This window comes from Diachasmimorpha longicaudata, chromosome 16 (assembly GCF_034640455.1).
Source record: "Diachasmimorpha longicaudata isolate KC_UGA_2023 chromosome 16, iyDiaLong2, whole genome shotgun sequence".
NCBI lineage: Eukaryota > Metazoa > Arthropoda > Insecta > Hymenoptera > Braconidae > Diachasmimorpha > Diachasmimorpha longicaudata.
The window spans coordinates 3,160,564-3,175,051 of NC_087240.1; the positions used below are offsets into that span (position 1 = coordinate 3,160,564).

The 14,488-nt window shown below is 37.4% G+C and overlaps 2 protein-coding genes across 13 annotated transcripts in view; one reads left to right on the plus strand and one right to left on the minus strand.

The window, feature by feature from the left end:
- The window catches only part of LOC135170284 (tubulin polyglutamylase TTLL5), an 85,001-nt gene that overhangs the window by 14,306 nt on the left and 56,207 nt on the right, over positions 1-14,488 (minus strand). The window contains exons 1-6 of one of the 12 annotated variants that reach the window (XM_064135976.1): positions 7,562-7,747; positions 4,930-5,154; positions 4,513-4,667; positions 1,214-1,379; positions 236-319; positions 20-143 (exon numbers count right to left, since the gene is read on the minus strand). In XM_064135976.1, coding sequence (XP_063992046.1) covers positions 20-143; positions 236-319; positions 1,214-1,371 — 366 coding nt within the window. In that variant the 5' untranslated portion in view covers positions 1,372-1,379; positions 4,513-4,667; positions 4,930-5,154; positions 7,562-7,747. Of the gene's footprint in view, positions 1-19; positions 144-235; positions 320-1,213; positions 1,380-1,720; positions 1,743-3,074; positions 3,223-3,288; positions 3,427-4,512; positions 4,668-4,929; positions 5,155-6,773; positions 7,130-7,561; positions 7,748-8,443; positions 8,518-8,860; positions 8,915-14,488 lie in introns of those variants that run through there. The other 11 variants (XM_064135975.1, XM_064135972.1, XM_064135974.1 and 8 more) reach the window with 11 other exon arrangements.
- On the plus strand, positions 1,646-4,516 carry LOC135170306 (uncharacterized). The gene is made up of 3 exons (XM_064136011.1): positions 1,646-1,757; positions 2,095-2,346; positions 3,103-4,516. The coding sequence occupies exons 2-3, from the start codon at positions 2,116-2,118 to the stop codon at positions 3,664-3,666; spliced, it is 795 nt and encodes a 264-aa protein (XP_063992081.1). The 5' UTR covers positions 1,646-1,757; positions 2,095-2,115; the 3' UTR covers positions 3,667-4,516.

The following is a 14,488-nucleotide window of genomic DNA, read 5'->3' on the forward strand; positions in this document are numbered from 1 at the left end:
GTAAATTGATGTGACTCACCTCAGTGAGCCCATGGCACTGGAGGAGCAGTGTCATCAGCTTGGTGTCAGCCTGGATGATTTTATAGGTCATGTGAAGTTGCTTAGCTGGTGGATCTTCCGGGGGCGTCGCTAGGGCTGAACACCTGCAAAAAAAAAATAACAAAAAGAATTTTTAATGATTGTTAAAAGTCTCGTTACGTCGGTTTATATTTCGAGGAAACTTGAGGAGACTCACTTGAACCTCAGAACAGGGGCTTTACTGCCACTGGGGCCGTTCACCAACCACTCGTTTCCTTTTGCACTGTTTTCTTTCGGAGCACTGGAACAAATAAAATTTTTTATTCATCAACTGAAATTGTTGGTGCACTGAGAGAAATTGTAATTGTTATGAAATTTTTGTTTACTTTAAGGCTGTGTTTATTTTTTATCAGGCTGTTGTCTGATAAGATCTAACTTTTTAGATATGCAGTGTTAATTAAATATTTAGAAATGATCAAACGTTAATGAAGTTCATTCCAAATCACGTACAACGTAATTAACATCGTCTGAGAATTACTGCATCGTAATATGAGGAAAAAAAATTTTTTGGACTCGAAGTAGATGAATGACGGTTTGATTGATCTAAATTGATTTAAAAATGACAATAATATCGAAGGCAGATAAGAACGAGACCTGTACTACAATTGATCTAAAAAAAATCCCCAGAGTGCACTGCCGGTTTTCTCATTCAAACAAATAAAAAAATAGTTATCTATATGTAGAGACGATTCATCGTGTTCACCCACGTGCTTCGGAGTTCAATAATCCCAGGCCATGAAATCCTTATAAATCACGCGATTCAAACTCGTGGGTTTAATTTACAAACTACTCACTTCCACTGCCATCGAATACCACAGACATTTGAATGTCTGGAATTAATGAGAGATGATTTCATATAATTACGGAAGTACATCTTCAAGTCATGAATAAACGAGGGAAAATAAATTTAATAAAAATGTAGCACTTGGTGTATCGTGTTACCCCTCATCTTCACTAGAGTTTTCCCTTTCAAAAACGCAAATCGTGATGTTACGACTCTACTAAATACCGAAATGCGTTAGCGAAGGCCTTCTAATCACCGCGGCATGCCCCTTTTCATTCTCATTACCATAACGTGAAATATTTTATTCATGATGTGCGAGGGAGATGGAGTGCAGTGAAAAAAAAATCCTACCTCTCGGAATTCTCAGGCTTGTGGGTGACGAAGGGCTCCAGGGCCTCCTCACTGCTGTTCGATAGTTGGGACATGCCGGATAGGCTCGATGAGGACATCAACTCCTTCGGGCGTTTGCCATCCAATCGCCGGCTTTCAGTCGTCATTTGCGAGAGCATTTTAACACCTGAAAAAAATTTTCAAAACATTAGTTTAAAATTATTTATCATTACCCAGGGGCTTACTAATTTTTCCTGTTTCATTAACAGGATTACTTTTTACTTTTTATTTGGTAATTGTTAATGTCAGTAATAGGTGGACTCGCAGGTGTTGTCCGTTGTTTGATAACAACCTCGTTGAATAAAATATTAAAATATGTAGGGGACTTGGGCTATGCCATGACACTTGTCAAACTAAAATCCTCGATAATTGTGTCAACTATCGTCGATAACGTTGAACGTGCTGAGTACCTTGGAAATAAATTTTTAAACTTCGATGCAGTAAATCGATACCGGATAGAACTCTTACTTGACATTCCTAGCGTGAATCGGCCATCGATTTCCCGGTACGTAACTCGCACAGGCAACTGTGCACACCCCTCCGTGATTACTAATTGCCAATCGGACGTAACTCTGACCAACGTTTTCACTGACAACAGCCCATCCGGACACTCGAATGCCGTCACGCATGTTCCCAGTTGTTTAATGTCATTGAAAAATTACTAATTTTCTTCGTTAATAGCGAAGCAGAAAACCCAACAGAAGAAAGGGAGTAGAGACATTTAACCGATGTTCGAAACTGATTTACGGTGATAACATTAACAAATGAAGATCCTTTATCAATAACGTCAATTAACCCTCACAATCTTCGGTCTAATGTCTGTAAATTTATGAGTAATGTAGAATGCGAGTGAAAAAACGCAGATGGACTCGTTGGTGCCCGCCAAACGTTTTCGATGCGACCAAAAAAAATGGCAAACATCGGAGGAAATGAATTCCCAGGACGAGGACTCGGGTAAACCGAACCTCCTGTCCCTTCCCACTGAAGTCTTGATAGAAATCCTGTCATACCTCGACTGCAGAGATTTTTACAGCCTTCGGAGTGTCTCGGAGAGGTTTCACACGCTTGAGCCTGCAGTATGGAGAGTCTACGAGGTTCGGATTTAATTACATAATGAAGAGAGATAATTAGTGGAGCCCACTGGTGATAAAATTAAAAAATGAATGTCTCAGAATTTAATAGAGACGAATTTCCATTCAGACGTTTTTTGAAGGTCTTAAACATTCTGACAAAAATATTTATGTTAAAATTATTGTTCCCCAAAGATCGTAGAGATCCCCACCTCGAATTAAACTTGTTAATGAACTTCAACTGGTTCTGTGATAGACATCTCTTTCGCAATAATCCAGCCGAAAATTCCACGAATCCCCTTGAACTCCCCCGGATGTCGGACTGAACTAATTTATCTTATCATTTATCATAACTTGTGTATGGAACTAATCTCAACCCGTAATACCTCTAATCACCGAAACTTGATCAATGTAAATGACCGCAGTTGCCCAATCGTGATAAAATTAAAAAATGAATATCTCAGAATTTAATAGAGACGAATTTTCATTCAGACGTTTTTTGAAGGTCTTAAACATTCTGACAAAAATATTTATGTTAAAATTATTGTTCCCCAAAGATCGTAGAGATCCCCACCTCGAATTAAACTTGTTAATGAACTTCAACTGGTTCTGTAACAGACATCTCTTTCATAATAATCTGTCCAAAAAAATCCGCGAATCCCCTTGAACTCCCCCGGACATCAGACTAAACAAATTTATCCCATGATTTATCACGACTTCTGTATAAAACCAATCTCAACCCATTGCAATACCTCGAATGACCAAATCGACCAACCGCAGGTGATGGAGCACGGTCCAACGACCTCCGAGGTGATTCACCAGCTCAAGAGAATGCCTCTCCTCATAAAGATAACAATCGAGTGCCGATCAGACTGCGACGATATACTCCGTCAATTGGCCCTGACGAACAAAAAACTTGAAAAATTATTGATAAAAAATTGCACCGGCACCACTGGCCAATTGTACCTTAGCTCCTGCCATTTGACCCGGATTTTAGAACGTTGTCGACGTTTACACACGATAAGCATCGAGGGTAGTCGACACAGGGGTAGAAAATTTTACCAACTACTTGGAAATATGGGATTGAAACTCAGGTCATTCTATTCACCAGCAACTCCATCACAATTTCGTTTATTTTCTAAACACGCTCACCACCTGGAAGTAAATGACCGGCTTGCTATGGATAATATGTGTGTGGGCTGTAGAACCTGGTCACCCTTGCGCTACTTCGTCGCCGTCCACGGGGATTGCGGGGCTGTTGTCAAGCGACGATACACAGCACTCGTTACTTATCTCTGTGCCACTGAATTTTTGCCGATTAATGTTAATAAAAATGGGAATTAGAGGCCTAGAGGTATTGACCGTGACTGGGAAGACCTTCGTTGGTGGTTATTTGCAGAATGTACCTGGAAATTATTCATGTGAGAAATTCAAGAGCATTTTTGAAGGTTCTAAATCACTCTAGATTCACCAAAATTCAATTCCCAAAGAAGAGAACAAAAAAAAAAATTTCTTTGAAATTCAGTCTCAAGTGAAATTGATTGATCTCCTTTCATGTCTGAACTTTCATTTCTTTTATTATTAAATCTCGAGTCGAATAAAAAAAATTAGGTCACCCGGTACCTAGTGCCCCATGGCCAGTGCATATCTCGCAAAATACTCCCACCCCTTCCTCACCCTGAGGATGAATTAATTCGTGCATCACGCAACACACCCAGCAAATTCTCGTAAAGCAACACGCTGCCCTGGTTAAAGACGTTATAATACATTCAGTCTAATGTCACGCAAAGAGAAGTTACCTGGGTACTCTAGGAAACAGCTGAGGCGTTTGGCAAATTAACATCCGCCCTTACCCCTTTCCACCTGCCCGCAAACTCCTTCAATTCCGCCAGTGTTATCCCGTCATTAACATGCATGGCATATCCCAAACACTCAAAAACTAATTTATCAATTTTTTTAACGGTTATAATTGGAGTTTTAAAGGGCATTAAAAAATTATTGCCCCATGTTCGTGTGCCAGGGGGGTGTTAAAGAATTTTTAAAGTGACTGACTAAAGCCCTGGGGCTGAAAAAAAATCTGGGAGGGAATTTATCGAGTCAATAGTTTCACCGGCATTTGTATCATGACTATTCGACAACTGTAGCTGCATTGTCTACATGCAATTGAAGAGAGGAGAGGTAAATGTTCACCTAACAATTCACCGGGTTTTCATCGATCTACCCTCGTCGGTGTCTTGAGTGCCAGTTGAAAATTAGGGGAATTTCGAGTGAATTCCAAAATGCTGACACGCCATTCGTGAATTGTGCGCACTCGAGGGGTGTTACTGGTAATTCTTTGAATTACACTGGGACGATTTATTTGAAAGGTCATGGAACAAAAAGCATATTCAGGGGAATTTAAAAAAAACATTTTTTCTTTTCCAAAGACAGGAAATAATTTTAAAAACGTCAGACGTATTTTTTTTTAGCGAAAAACGTGATTCTTAAAGTGAGCCACAAGATGACGAATAAATCTGACAAATAGCTAAATAAAAAAGTTACTGAATTTAAAAACTTCCTGTCGTTAAACTTTATTGAATAAAATGAGTGAAAAAGGCATTGAAGTACCTGTTGTAAGTGACCTCACTCATGAACGAAGACAAAGTGCTTCAGGCACATTCGTGTTCCCTAAAAACCACCAGTCAAGCGATATCCCTTCAAAGTTGGGTGAATTTGCATAGATAAAGCACGATAGCCATTCTTTATCCATTAGTACGTGCCTCTAAACAGTTTCTTCCCATCGTCGATCATTTTTCTAACCGTCATCGATGCACAACACTGCACGCCCATCCTCTGTAACGCATCAATTGAATCAAATTGCTCTATTAGAGGTGAATTAATGGAGAAGTATTTTTATTCGTTTTTTCAATTAATTTTTCCCTCCCTCAGATCAGTCCTCGATGGATATCTCGAGCACGAGTTATTTCACGGGGGGGGGGGGGATGTTACAAGACTATTTTTGTAGAGAAGAAAATGTCCGATAAAACACTGGGAAGTAATATTTTTCCACCGAATTAATTCCAAAGATAATTCTGCATTAAAAATAAACAAAATGAGTTGTGAATTTTTCGACTCATGAAACCTAATGTCTAAATAGAAGAGTTGTTTATCTTTCTCCCCTATTATTCGCCACAAATGTTCCCCATCGATAACAATCAGTCGTCCCTTACTGTTTCGACTAACCAGTTACCAATATCGAATGCCCAATCGATGAAATTAAACTCATCTTCGTGACAATATCCTCCTAAGATTATTTCAAATAGATATTAACATTTCAGATAAAATAAATATAAAATCACGTGATGGAAAGACCTCGATAATTCATCGTGAACGAAAATTTAATCGAAATTTTGAAATATCGACAGGGCAATTTAATTCTGAATCTTCAAATTATTATCGTTTCACGATAAATAATACCAACGAGGAAAGAAAATTGGGCGTTGCAAGTTACCACCCAGTTTGTGACTGTGGCCTGGGGAATCCGAGACTTTATAAAACGACACGCAAACCCGTTATGTATAACTATATGTATATACAACATTTTGGATAAAACATATGGAAGTACATTTGAGAGGTCAGGGGACGACTGGTGACGGGTGGCTTTATCCTCGGTGTATTGACGTTAGATTTATATATGAGAAGGAAAGGTCGAGGGCCCGAGTGTTACGATATTACTCGACATTTTGGATTAACTGTCTGGCATTTAACCGATCACTCTATTAATCATGATATTCCAATGTTTCCGTGTCAACTTGAAGAATTAATTAATGCTGCTGGATTATTTATTGACCGTGGAATGGAATAATCAGAGAATTGAGATTCACGAAACTGGCATTAGAATTATGAGGGATAACAGATTTTCATGCGATCGCAAAATATCTTGAGAGATAATTTTTTTTTCTATTAATAACTTGGAGGCTCTAGGGCCATTCAGCTTCGAAAAAAAAAAATCAAAAACATTTAGTCTCCCTATTTTTGAAGAGGAAGAGAAAGAAATAATGTGTATTTCTTTCTCTTCCTCTCTGCAAATTGGATGTTCCCTGTTATCGTGAGACGTACCAAAATATTTATGGGAATCTTTTTTGTCTAGAGAATTTTAAAACATACCAACAAGTCTAGACGTCTAGAAATAATTAAATCTGACTGATGAACTTGACTGATATTTGTGAGAATATTATTTCTGCAGATAATTTATAAGCCTACAAGACACATTTAGTTAAAAAAATCGCGACCAAATCGCAGAACAAAATTTCCTCTTCCTTTCCACCCGATATTTATCGTCTTGTGTTTGCGATTCCCAACACAATTGTTTATCTTCCCCGGTCATTACCTCACACCTAAAGTTTAAAAATACAATTTTCACAACTTTGAAGAATCGACTTGTTGTGCACATGAATTAACTCTCCACGTACCAATGATTTGCTCTTTTATTTCGTCGGTTCTCGCCTCGTTTCACACCGTGGATTTTTACGAGTTTTCACTCGACCTAATTCACCGTTAGAAATAGAAATCGAGTTGAGAATTACCGCTGATGATATCGATGTGAAAAATGACTCAGAAATGAAAAATTCAATCCCATTCGAGTAAATATTTTGACACATCCGAGGAACTGGAATGCAATACAGATCGATTGCAGATGCTGCAGTCCCAGAAGAGGGTGATATTATCCCCGATGAGACTGAACAGTTACTCTCAAGAGGTCCCAAAATATCCGAGCGATAAACCAAGAGTTTCAAACCCCTCGAAATAATCTCCAGCGAAAACTGTTCCAATCCGCTATAAATCGTCTTTCATTCTTCATAACTGAAAAATAATGATAAATCAACTGTTTTTGTTTTCAACAACAACAGACACCTTCCGTAATCATTTCAACATCAGCCCCCTGTCCACCTGTTCACCCCCCTCCCCCTCCCCGTCACCCGGAAGTTAATTCACTCTGCAAAACACTTCCCCTTTTTCGCCGAAAAAATTCTATTCGCATCTTGTCATTAAATTTATCATTAAATAATCGCAGAAACGTTTGGTAATTCTGTTAAATACCACCTGAGGTCCTTTTAAACCCCAAAAACATTATTGACCTTGACCATGCATCCCCCCCGAAAAATAGCCAAGTGTCAGAAAATCGCCGAGCGAGAGCATGTTTCACCCAGGTAAATATTTCAGAATAAATTGAAAAAAAAAACATTGACAAATCACTCACCCCAGGATTATCCTCAGGGCCTAGTAATAGAACTCTAGTTGCACTGTCCTCCTGACATCCTCAGGGAAGGGGAATAAATAAATATATAGGTTTTGATATTTCTACCTAGTGAATTACGGCGGTACAAATCCAACCGATTACGGCCATACCGTCTGGTTGCGCGACGGCGACTGCCTCTACCAGTCGAATATCAAACTACGCTTGAGTACAGTCGGGGATAAAAGCGCTAATACGCAGGGATTGGTGGATACATTTGCTCATCGATTTTACTTTAATTTCTGGGTAATTATTAAAATAAAGGTCAGGAGGGAATTTTTTCGCGGAGGTTTAGTTGTGGTAAGGGAGGCCATTGGGGAGGAAAATATTTTTTTAGAAATTTGACTTCATTTATACAGGAAAACGTTTTTTGGATATTTTTTAGGGCGGGAAAATTGGGTCAAGTCGTTTATACTCTATTTTTGGTTTATTTGGACTCACGAGGACCGAGAGGGAGGGAATATTTGTTTTAAGACGAATTAGCTTCGTTTCTGTGAAATAATTCTGTTTTTCATCTGAAGTAAAACACATTTGAAAGAGTTTTGGAACAGAAAATTTCCATCAATTTATTTTCAACTGCGGTGGATTTTTAAAGTTCTTTTTTTGCTTAAATAAATTGAGGAAAATTTTGCATTTTACGTGCGAGAAAACTGCAATTATTTCGGACTTTAAAGTCCTTTGAACCCTAATTTTAATATATTTGGAGTTGGGAGGGTCAAAATGGAGGGGAAACTTATAGTTGTAAAATAAAAAATAATTTCAACTCAGAATATCTACTGAGATCATCATCTACTCATTAAAACCGCAGTAATCTGCATTTTATAAATAAAAAATCAAAGTAATTACGATCAGCTCACTCTCTTTGCGTATTTCTCCTCTAACTCCGCAAGTTTATTATCCAATTCAGCGCTCGAAAATGTCTGTAAAAATATTGGAAAAAAAAAGCAAATGAAATTATATTGTTAGAGAGGTACAACATGGAACCAACAATATTCCATCTTCTACATGAATATTTTAAAATTATAGTTATAGAGGATTATGATCAAATGTACGCAGATGGTAAAATGGTATTGCGTCTACTGTATTTGGGATACGTAATGGAAGGGTTTGCATGTTTCTAAAACATAAATTCATTCGACGGAATTGCAAAGTGACTGGAATATTGCAGATTCGTAAGACCTTCTGTTTTGGTTGTTTTTATTATTTCTATTATTATTATTATTATTATTATTATTATTATTATTATTATTAGGGAGCGCTTACCCTTTTTCTGATGGGTTTCTGGGGTTTGTCCTGATCTCCCACAGCTCCCGAAGACTAAAACAAAATGATATCGATTATTAAAGAATAGTACAAAATGTGAGAGTTGAAAAAACAAAAATTATTAATTAATAGAGTCTTGACTCACGAAGAAGTCTTTATATTCTGGTGACAAGCTCTCCAAATATCGAATTCTATCCTCAATATTTTTAATTCGTCGGTAAATATCCCTAGGAACAGGTTTTTCAATCCCAAGAAATTTTTCTGAACTCGACAGACGTTCGTCGAGGGCTGGGTTAACAGTTTCCGGGGTATTAGATAATTTTGGTGATGTTTGAAGAGCTGAGGGCTTCATTGTTTGAGGACCGTGGGCGTTAAAGACTCTGTGAACTGAATAAAAAAATATGTATTCAAAGAAAAAACAAATACTTGAAAGTATCTTCAAAGTGGTACCTTTTACGTGACTTTTTGAATCCTTTCGGGGAATTAGGATGGCATCCACCCGAGCACAGGAGCTCTCACTTTCATCTTTCAGATTTCTAAATTAAAAATATGGAAATTAATCATCTGTTGAGATGGGAATTTAATTAATTTTCTAAATGAATACCTGTGACTGCAGAACTCTTGAATGTTTAACATATTATTCTGTTCTCTTTTTCTTGAAATAAAAGCCCCGATCCTTCGGCTCAACTCCTCAGCAGTGGCTCTCACTTGAATTTGTCTAGGATCGCATTCGATCTTCACTTTGTCAGAGTGATCGGGCTCCTCTCTGGGAGGATCATCAACGTCCAAGGGCTCAGACTTGATAATTACGTTCTTATCACCTAAAAGCAACGCAAAAAATTATTTCCAGTCAGTAATTTTTGTTTATTGTCAACATTATAAAACATATAATTTTGTAACAATCATAATAATAGGTATACAACTATAAATGCATTGTGCATTAATAATTTACGTGTTAATAATTACCCCACTGCGCCGAAACCAAAAATTATAATTCTTCAGAAATTAAAAATAAAGTATTAATTATTTATGTGACCACGCACATTCCTTATTTTCCTTCCACACCGCTCCTTGATCATCGTAAACTTCTTTCTTCCAGATAGGCACACTCGATTTAACTGTATCAATCGCAAACTGAACAGCCTGAAGGGAGTCCTGCCTGTGAGGTGACGAAATTGCAATTACAATACTCGATTCTGAAACAGGCACTTCTCCCAGTCGATGGATTATCGCAATGTGCTGGACATTCCACTGCTCCCGAATTTTTTTGCAAATACTGGACATCTCCTTCAAGGCCATGGGCTCGTAGGCCTCGTACTCCAATTTCAATACCTAAAAATGGTTCACAATCCAATGATTAAGAAAAAGTTCTCTCTGGGACGTGGAGAATTTGATAAATAAATTTTCCTTACTTTTTTGGAGTCAAAATTATCTCGAGTTGTCCCAATGAACGTCGATATCGCTCCACATGAGGAGGAGGTGACAGCCTGAACGATGTCATTTATGTTTAACTTCTCCTTCTGGAGACGAACTATTGATTGCTCCTGTTCCATTTTAACCTGTAATTTTATGTCATTTCGTCCTGAGTCGAAATCCAATTTCCTCTTCACCTGTCAAGACATTTTTTAAGCTTTCGAGCTTAAAAAACTTATTCCCTTTCAACAATTTGTTTAACAGACACCGAAGGATGAAAAATATTCCTTTGGATTATCCATTAGTTATTTATAAAATAAATTTCTACATAAAAATGTCGTTTTTTGTTATCATATTTTTCTAACCTATAAATTGACAAACAAATCAGTTTATTCGTCTGAATTATCAAAGAGAAATTGAATAATCAATCAAATCAATTTTATCTTATCACATCCTTTGTCATTTTAGTCCTAAAAATAATGTCTACTGTCTGTCGGATAATTACCTCCACTCAATGGTGGAATCACTGCAATTTCGTCGCCCTCAGAGAGTTCCAAAATCGCTGAGTCCAAAACGAACTCTGAGTTGACTGTCAGTATAAAATGATTCTTGATAGCTTCCAAATTAAACTGTTTGACGATTATCTCGGCCAATTGTACCTGAGATACTTTCCTCGGTGTTACAATGCTACCCTCCGAGGTAGCCGACAGTTCACGCGCTTTGGCAAACAATAAAACTCTGACCGTAATCAAGTTAATGTCCTCCATCACTGATTACTCAGACATCTCAGAGCCCCTGGGCTATTACTCGCATTTCTGGGGCTATCAATATCATAAACTGTGGACACTTCGCACTGGAGTTATGTAACAGGTTTTATCACTGATACGTTTTGGAGTTTTGTTGTCAAAGAGCCGACTGTGTCACGTGTCACCTGGTACTGTAGGTTAGGTTACGTCAGAGGAGAGGAAGGGGGGCGAAAATTAAGATTTAAAAACGCAAAAACATGGCTTAATAAATAGAAAAGGATAATTGGACAACTCTTTGCTTGTTTTAGACTGTTATCATGATTTTTAGGGACTAATTTTGGGACTTTAGTCCCTGATTTGACTCGAATGGCGGGAGAATTCAACAAATTTAATTTAAAGACCGGCAGCGAAAACATTGAAAAAAATTGAGGAAAATTTATTTCTACGATTTCTACATAATCCTCTCTAAATTCATTATTGCTCAACAATGGTTAACAAATGCAACATCGATTATGCAAATTAATAACACCAGTGTCGTAAATAAAAACGGGATATGCTGGTACAGCTTTCGATTGAGCAATACTTCTCGTTTTCCTTAGATTTTTTTTTCTTGCAAAAAAAAAATATATTAATTCTAGGAAAAGCAAAATGTGATCAGCGTAAATTAGTGGTTTGTAATGAATTTACATCGCAGACTTTTACGCATAAAAATTATCACCAATGTGAATAAGATATTTATTATTCTCTTCGGTATGTAACACCCACAATCTGAAATCCGTTAGAGTTTCATTGAAAACTGTCTCACCCTGTTTTATCTGAGCTGCTGTTTGTGTAATGATTTCAGGAGTGGGGGCCACGTCACATGTTCGATAACCATCGACCAGTCATCGAAGGGGGAGGGCTGACTAGAAAGATTCCTTTGTATTAAATTTTCCCTCGACAATATTGTCTATGTGAAATTGCTCAGGAATGAGTGATTCAACGAGCTTTTGTCAATCCCCAATCGTTGTTATGTAAATTACCAGGGGGGAAATTTCGTCCACAGGCTCTGAACCCCCATAATCCCAATTGAATTGATCCCTGATGCATTTTAGGTTTTAAATTAATTTTTAAAACGTTGGAATATGGGATATGGGAAGCGATAAGTGAAATTAGTTTCAGAGGAATCAATTTAGGTCTCGTCTCCTCGACAGCAGTCGAGGAATTAAGAGTTCAATAGTTAAATTATCAGTCCCTCAGGACTTAAAGGAGAACAGTCATCTCCTTGTTCCATATACTCTGTCATCCACCTCCATCACATTAAATAAATAATAAAATTAGAAGAATCGCTAAGACTTCCCCGGAATTCCTTCGTTGATTGACTAAACACGTCACTTGATAAATATTGAGAATTGTATTTAAAAGATTATTTTTGAATATTTTAACAAAAAAAAAATCGATTTTTTTAATTAAAAAATGGTAAATGGCTCCAGGTTTCAAAAAACAGTAATCCCCAGGAATTTAACGGTCCACTGACACATTCGCACAGGAAAACAGAATATTTCCTCCCCCAAAATGTAACTTTTGAACTATTCAACCGATTTGTCTATTCCCTGGCACCAGTCCCTGCCTTTGAAAATAATTCAGCAATAGTTTCACGTTCGTCTGGAATCGATGCTCATAAATACTGCAAGTTGTACTTTCAAAGCTGAAAGAAATTGTCGAGTGGAAATAAAAAAAAAGTCACAGGGAAAACGGAAAAATAGAGGTAAAAAAGCCTTCTAGAGTGCATTGTCCTTGTCCTACAGGCATGACGCCTGGATTTTCTCACTCGAATGTTATTTCTCGCCACTGCGACAGCTCTAAACAAGTCTAGGAACGCATACAGACGCAGTTGTAGCTCTCATCAAGGACAATTCAACGTTGCAAATGCATCTGACATTCGTTCACTCTCGCTCACCCGTTTTTATCCATTTTTTTATCCCTCTCGCGTCCTCCGGGCCTCATTACAACGAATAATTAATGTACGTTTGTTTTGTGACCTTGAGCTCTAGGCGATTGCCACCTTTTCATGGCAATTATTGTCATTTGCTGAAGTATCAACCGGTCAATAGTCAATTACTTGAGAGTTAAAATCATCTTTTCCATTGGAAACTCCAGTTCGATAATTAATTTACTAATTATCGGGTGGAATGAGACATTTTGAGGGATTGAAATTACAATTATTTCAATGATATCTATCGGAAATCGAGAGGTCAATGCAGAGCACCTTAGACAAAAAAAAAATAGGAATGAGAAATAAAATAAGTTCGTTAAGTCTCAATGAAAATGATAAACGAAATCGTTGAATTTTGCAAAATGTATAAAATCACGAAACATCGTAGAACCATTTTGAGCCTCTCGTATCTCCAATCTAGACCAGCTATCCGAGTTGTTATGTAATCGTGTGGCATTGGTAATTGAACGTAATCGCAGATACAACGAGTAAAATGTGCAATACAGATCGATAGATCAAAAACAACGATACACAAGCATCACACAAGTTGAATGTATAAATACACGTGTACACTCCCAGCTTGTCCATACCGTCACAATTTCATTATATAAAAATACAATTAATTTGTGTCACGGTCGGCTATTTGATTTTTACAACTAATCAATTTTTAATGAAGTGGATGTGCATATTTTTGAGACAATCGGTTTGTCATGATTACGACAATTTATATAAACAACTTGAGGTGCATTAATGAATGGGGAACGACATCCGGATTATTTTTATTTGTTGTTAATGCCCTTTTGACTATTAAGGGAGAGATAAGGGAATTTTGGAAATTATTTTGGGAGAAAATACGGTGGGTCTGTTGATTTTGGAAGTTTTTCCGATTTGGAGTGCAGTTATGCTGTCAAATGATGTTATTGTAATTTACTTAATGAGTGTTTAACTGTTTAATGAGGTAATGAGGCAAGAGCTACTGAAAAAGTATTAACAATTGTGTCGTCATGTCCCTTCAATGGTCAGATATTCGACGGATATTCTGACGAGGGTAAATCGACGTGAATATTTCAGCGACGGAATTTGAGAGAATCTCACATTCTGTGGTGAATATTCATTTATTGACTCAGGAATTAAAAATAGAATAGGAGAGAAGTAATGAGAGAGTGATGGTATGATAATACGACATCGATATTTTCCACTGTACAATATTTTTTTATTAGATGGAATGATGTCAACGTGGCATTGCACACTGTAACATCGAATGCTACGACTGAATATCAAGTCATACCCAACACCTATAAAAACCCTCGTGCATTTATCTATCATATTAAATGCTTCCTGGGTGTTGTAGACAGACCCAAAGATAGTTCAGCTGAGGGACTGTGAGCTTGAGGAACAATAAAAGACATGGATGACGAGTCGATAAGGAAAAGTTGGGGATTAAAATAAATTTGAGGTCATTTTGGTGGTTTTTTGGGGTAACTGGCGCTGATT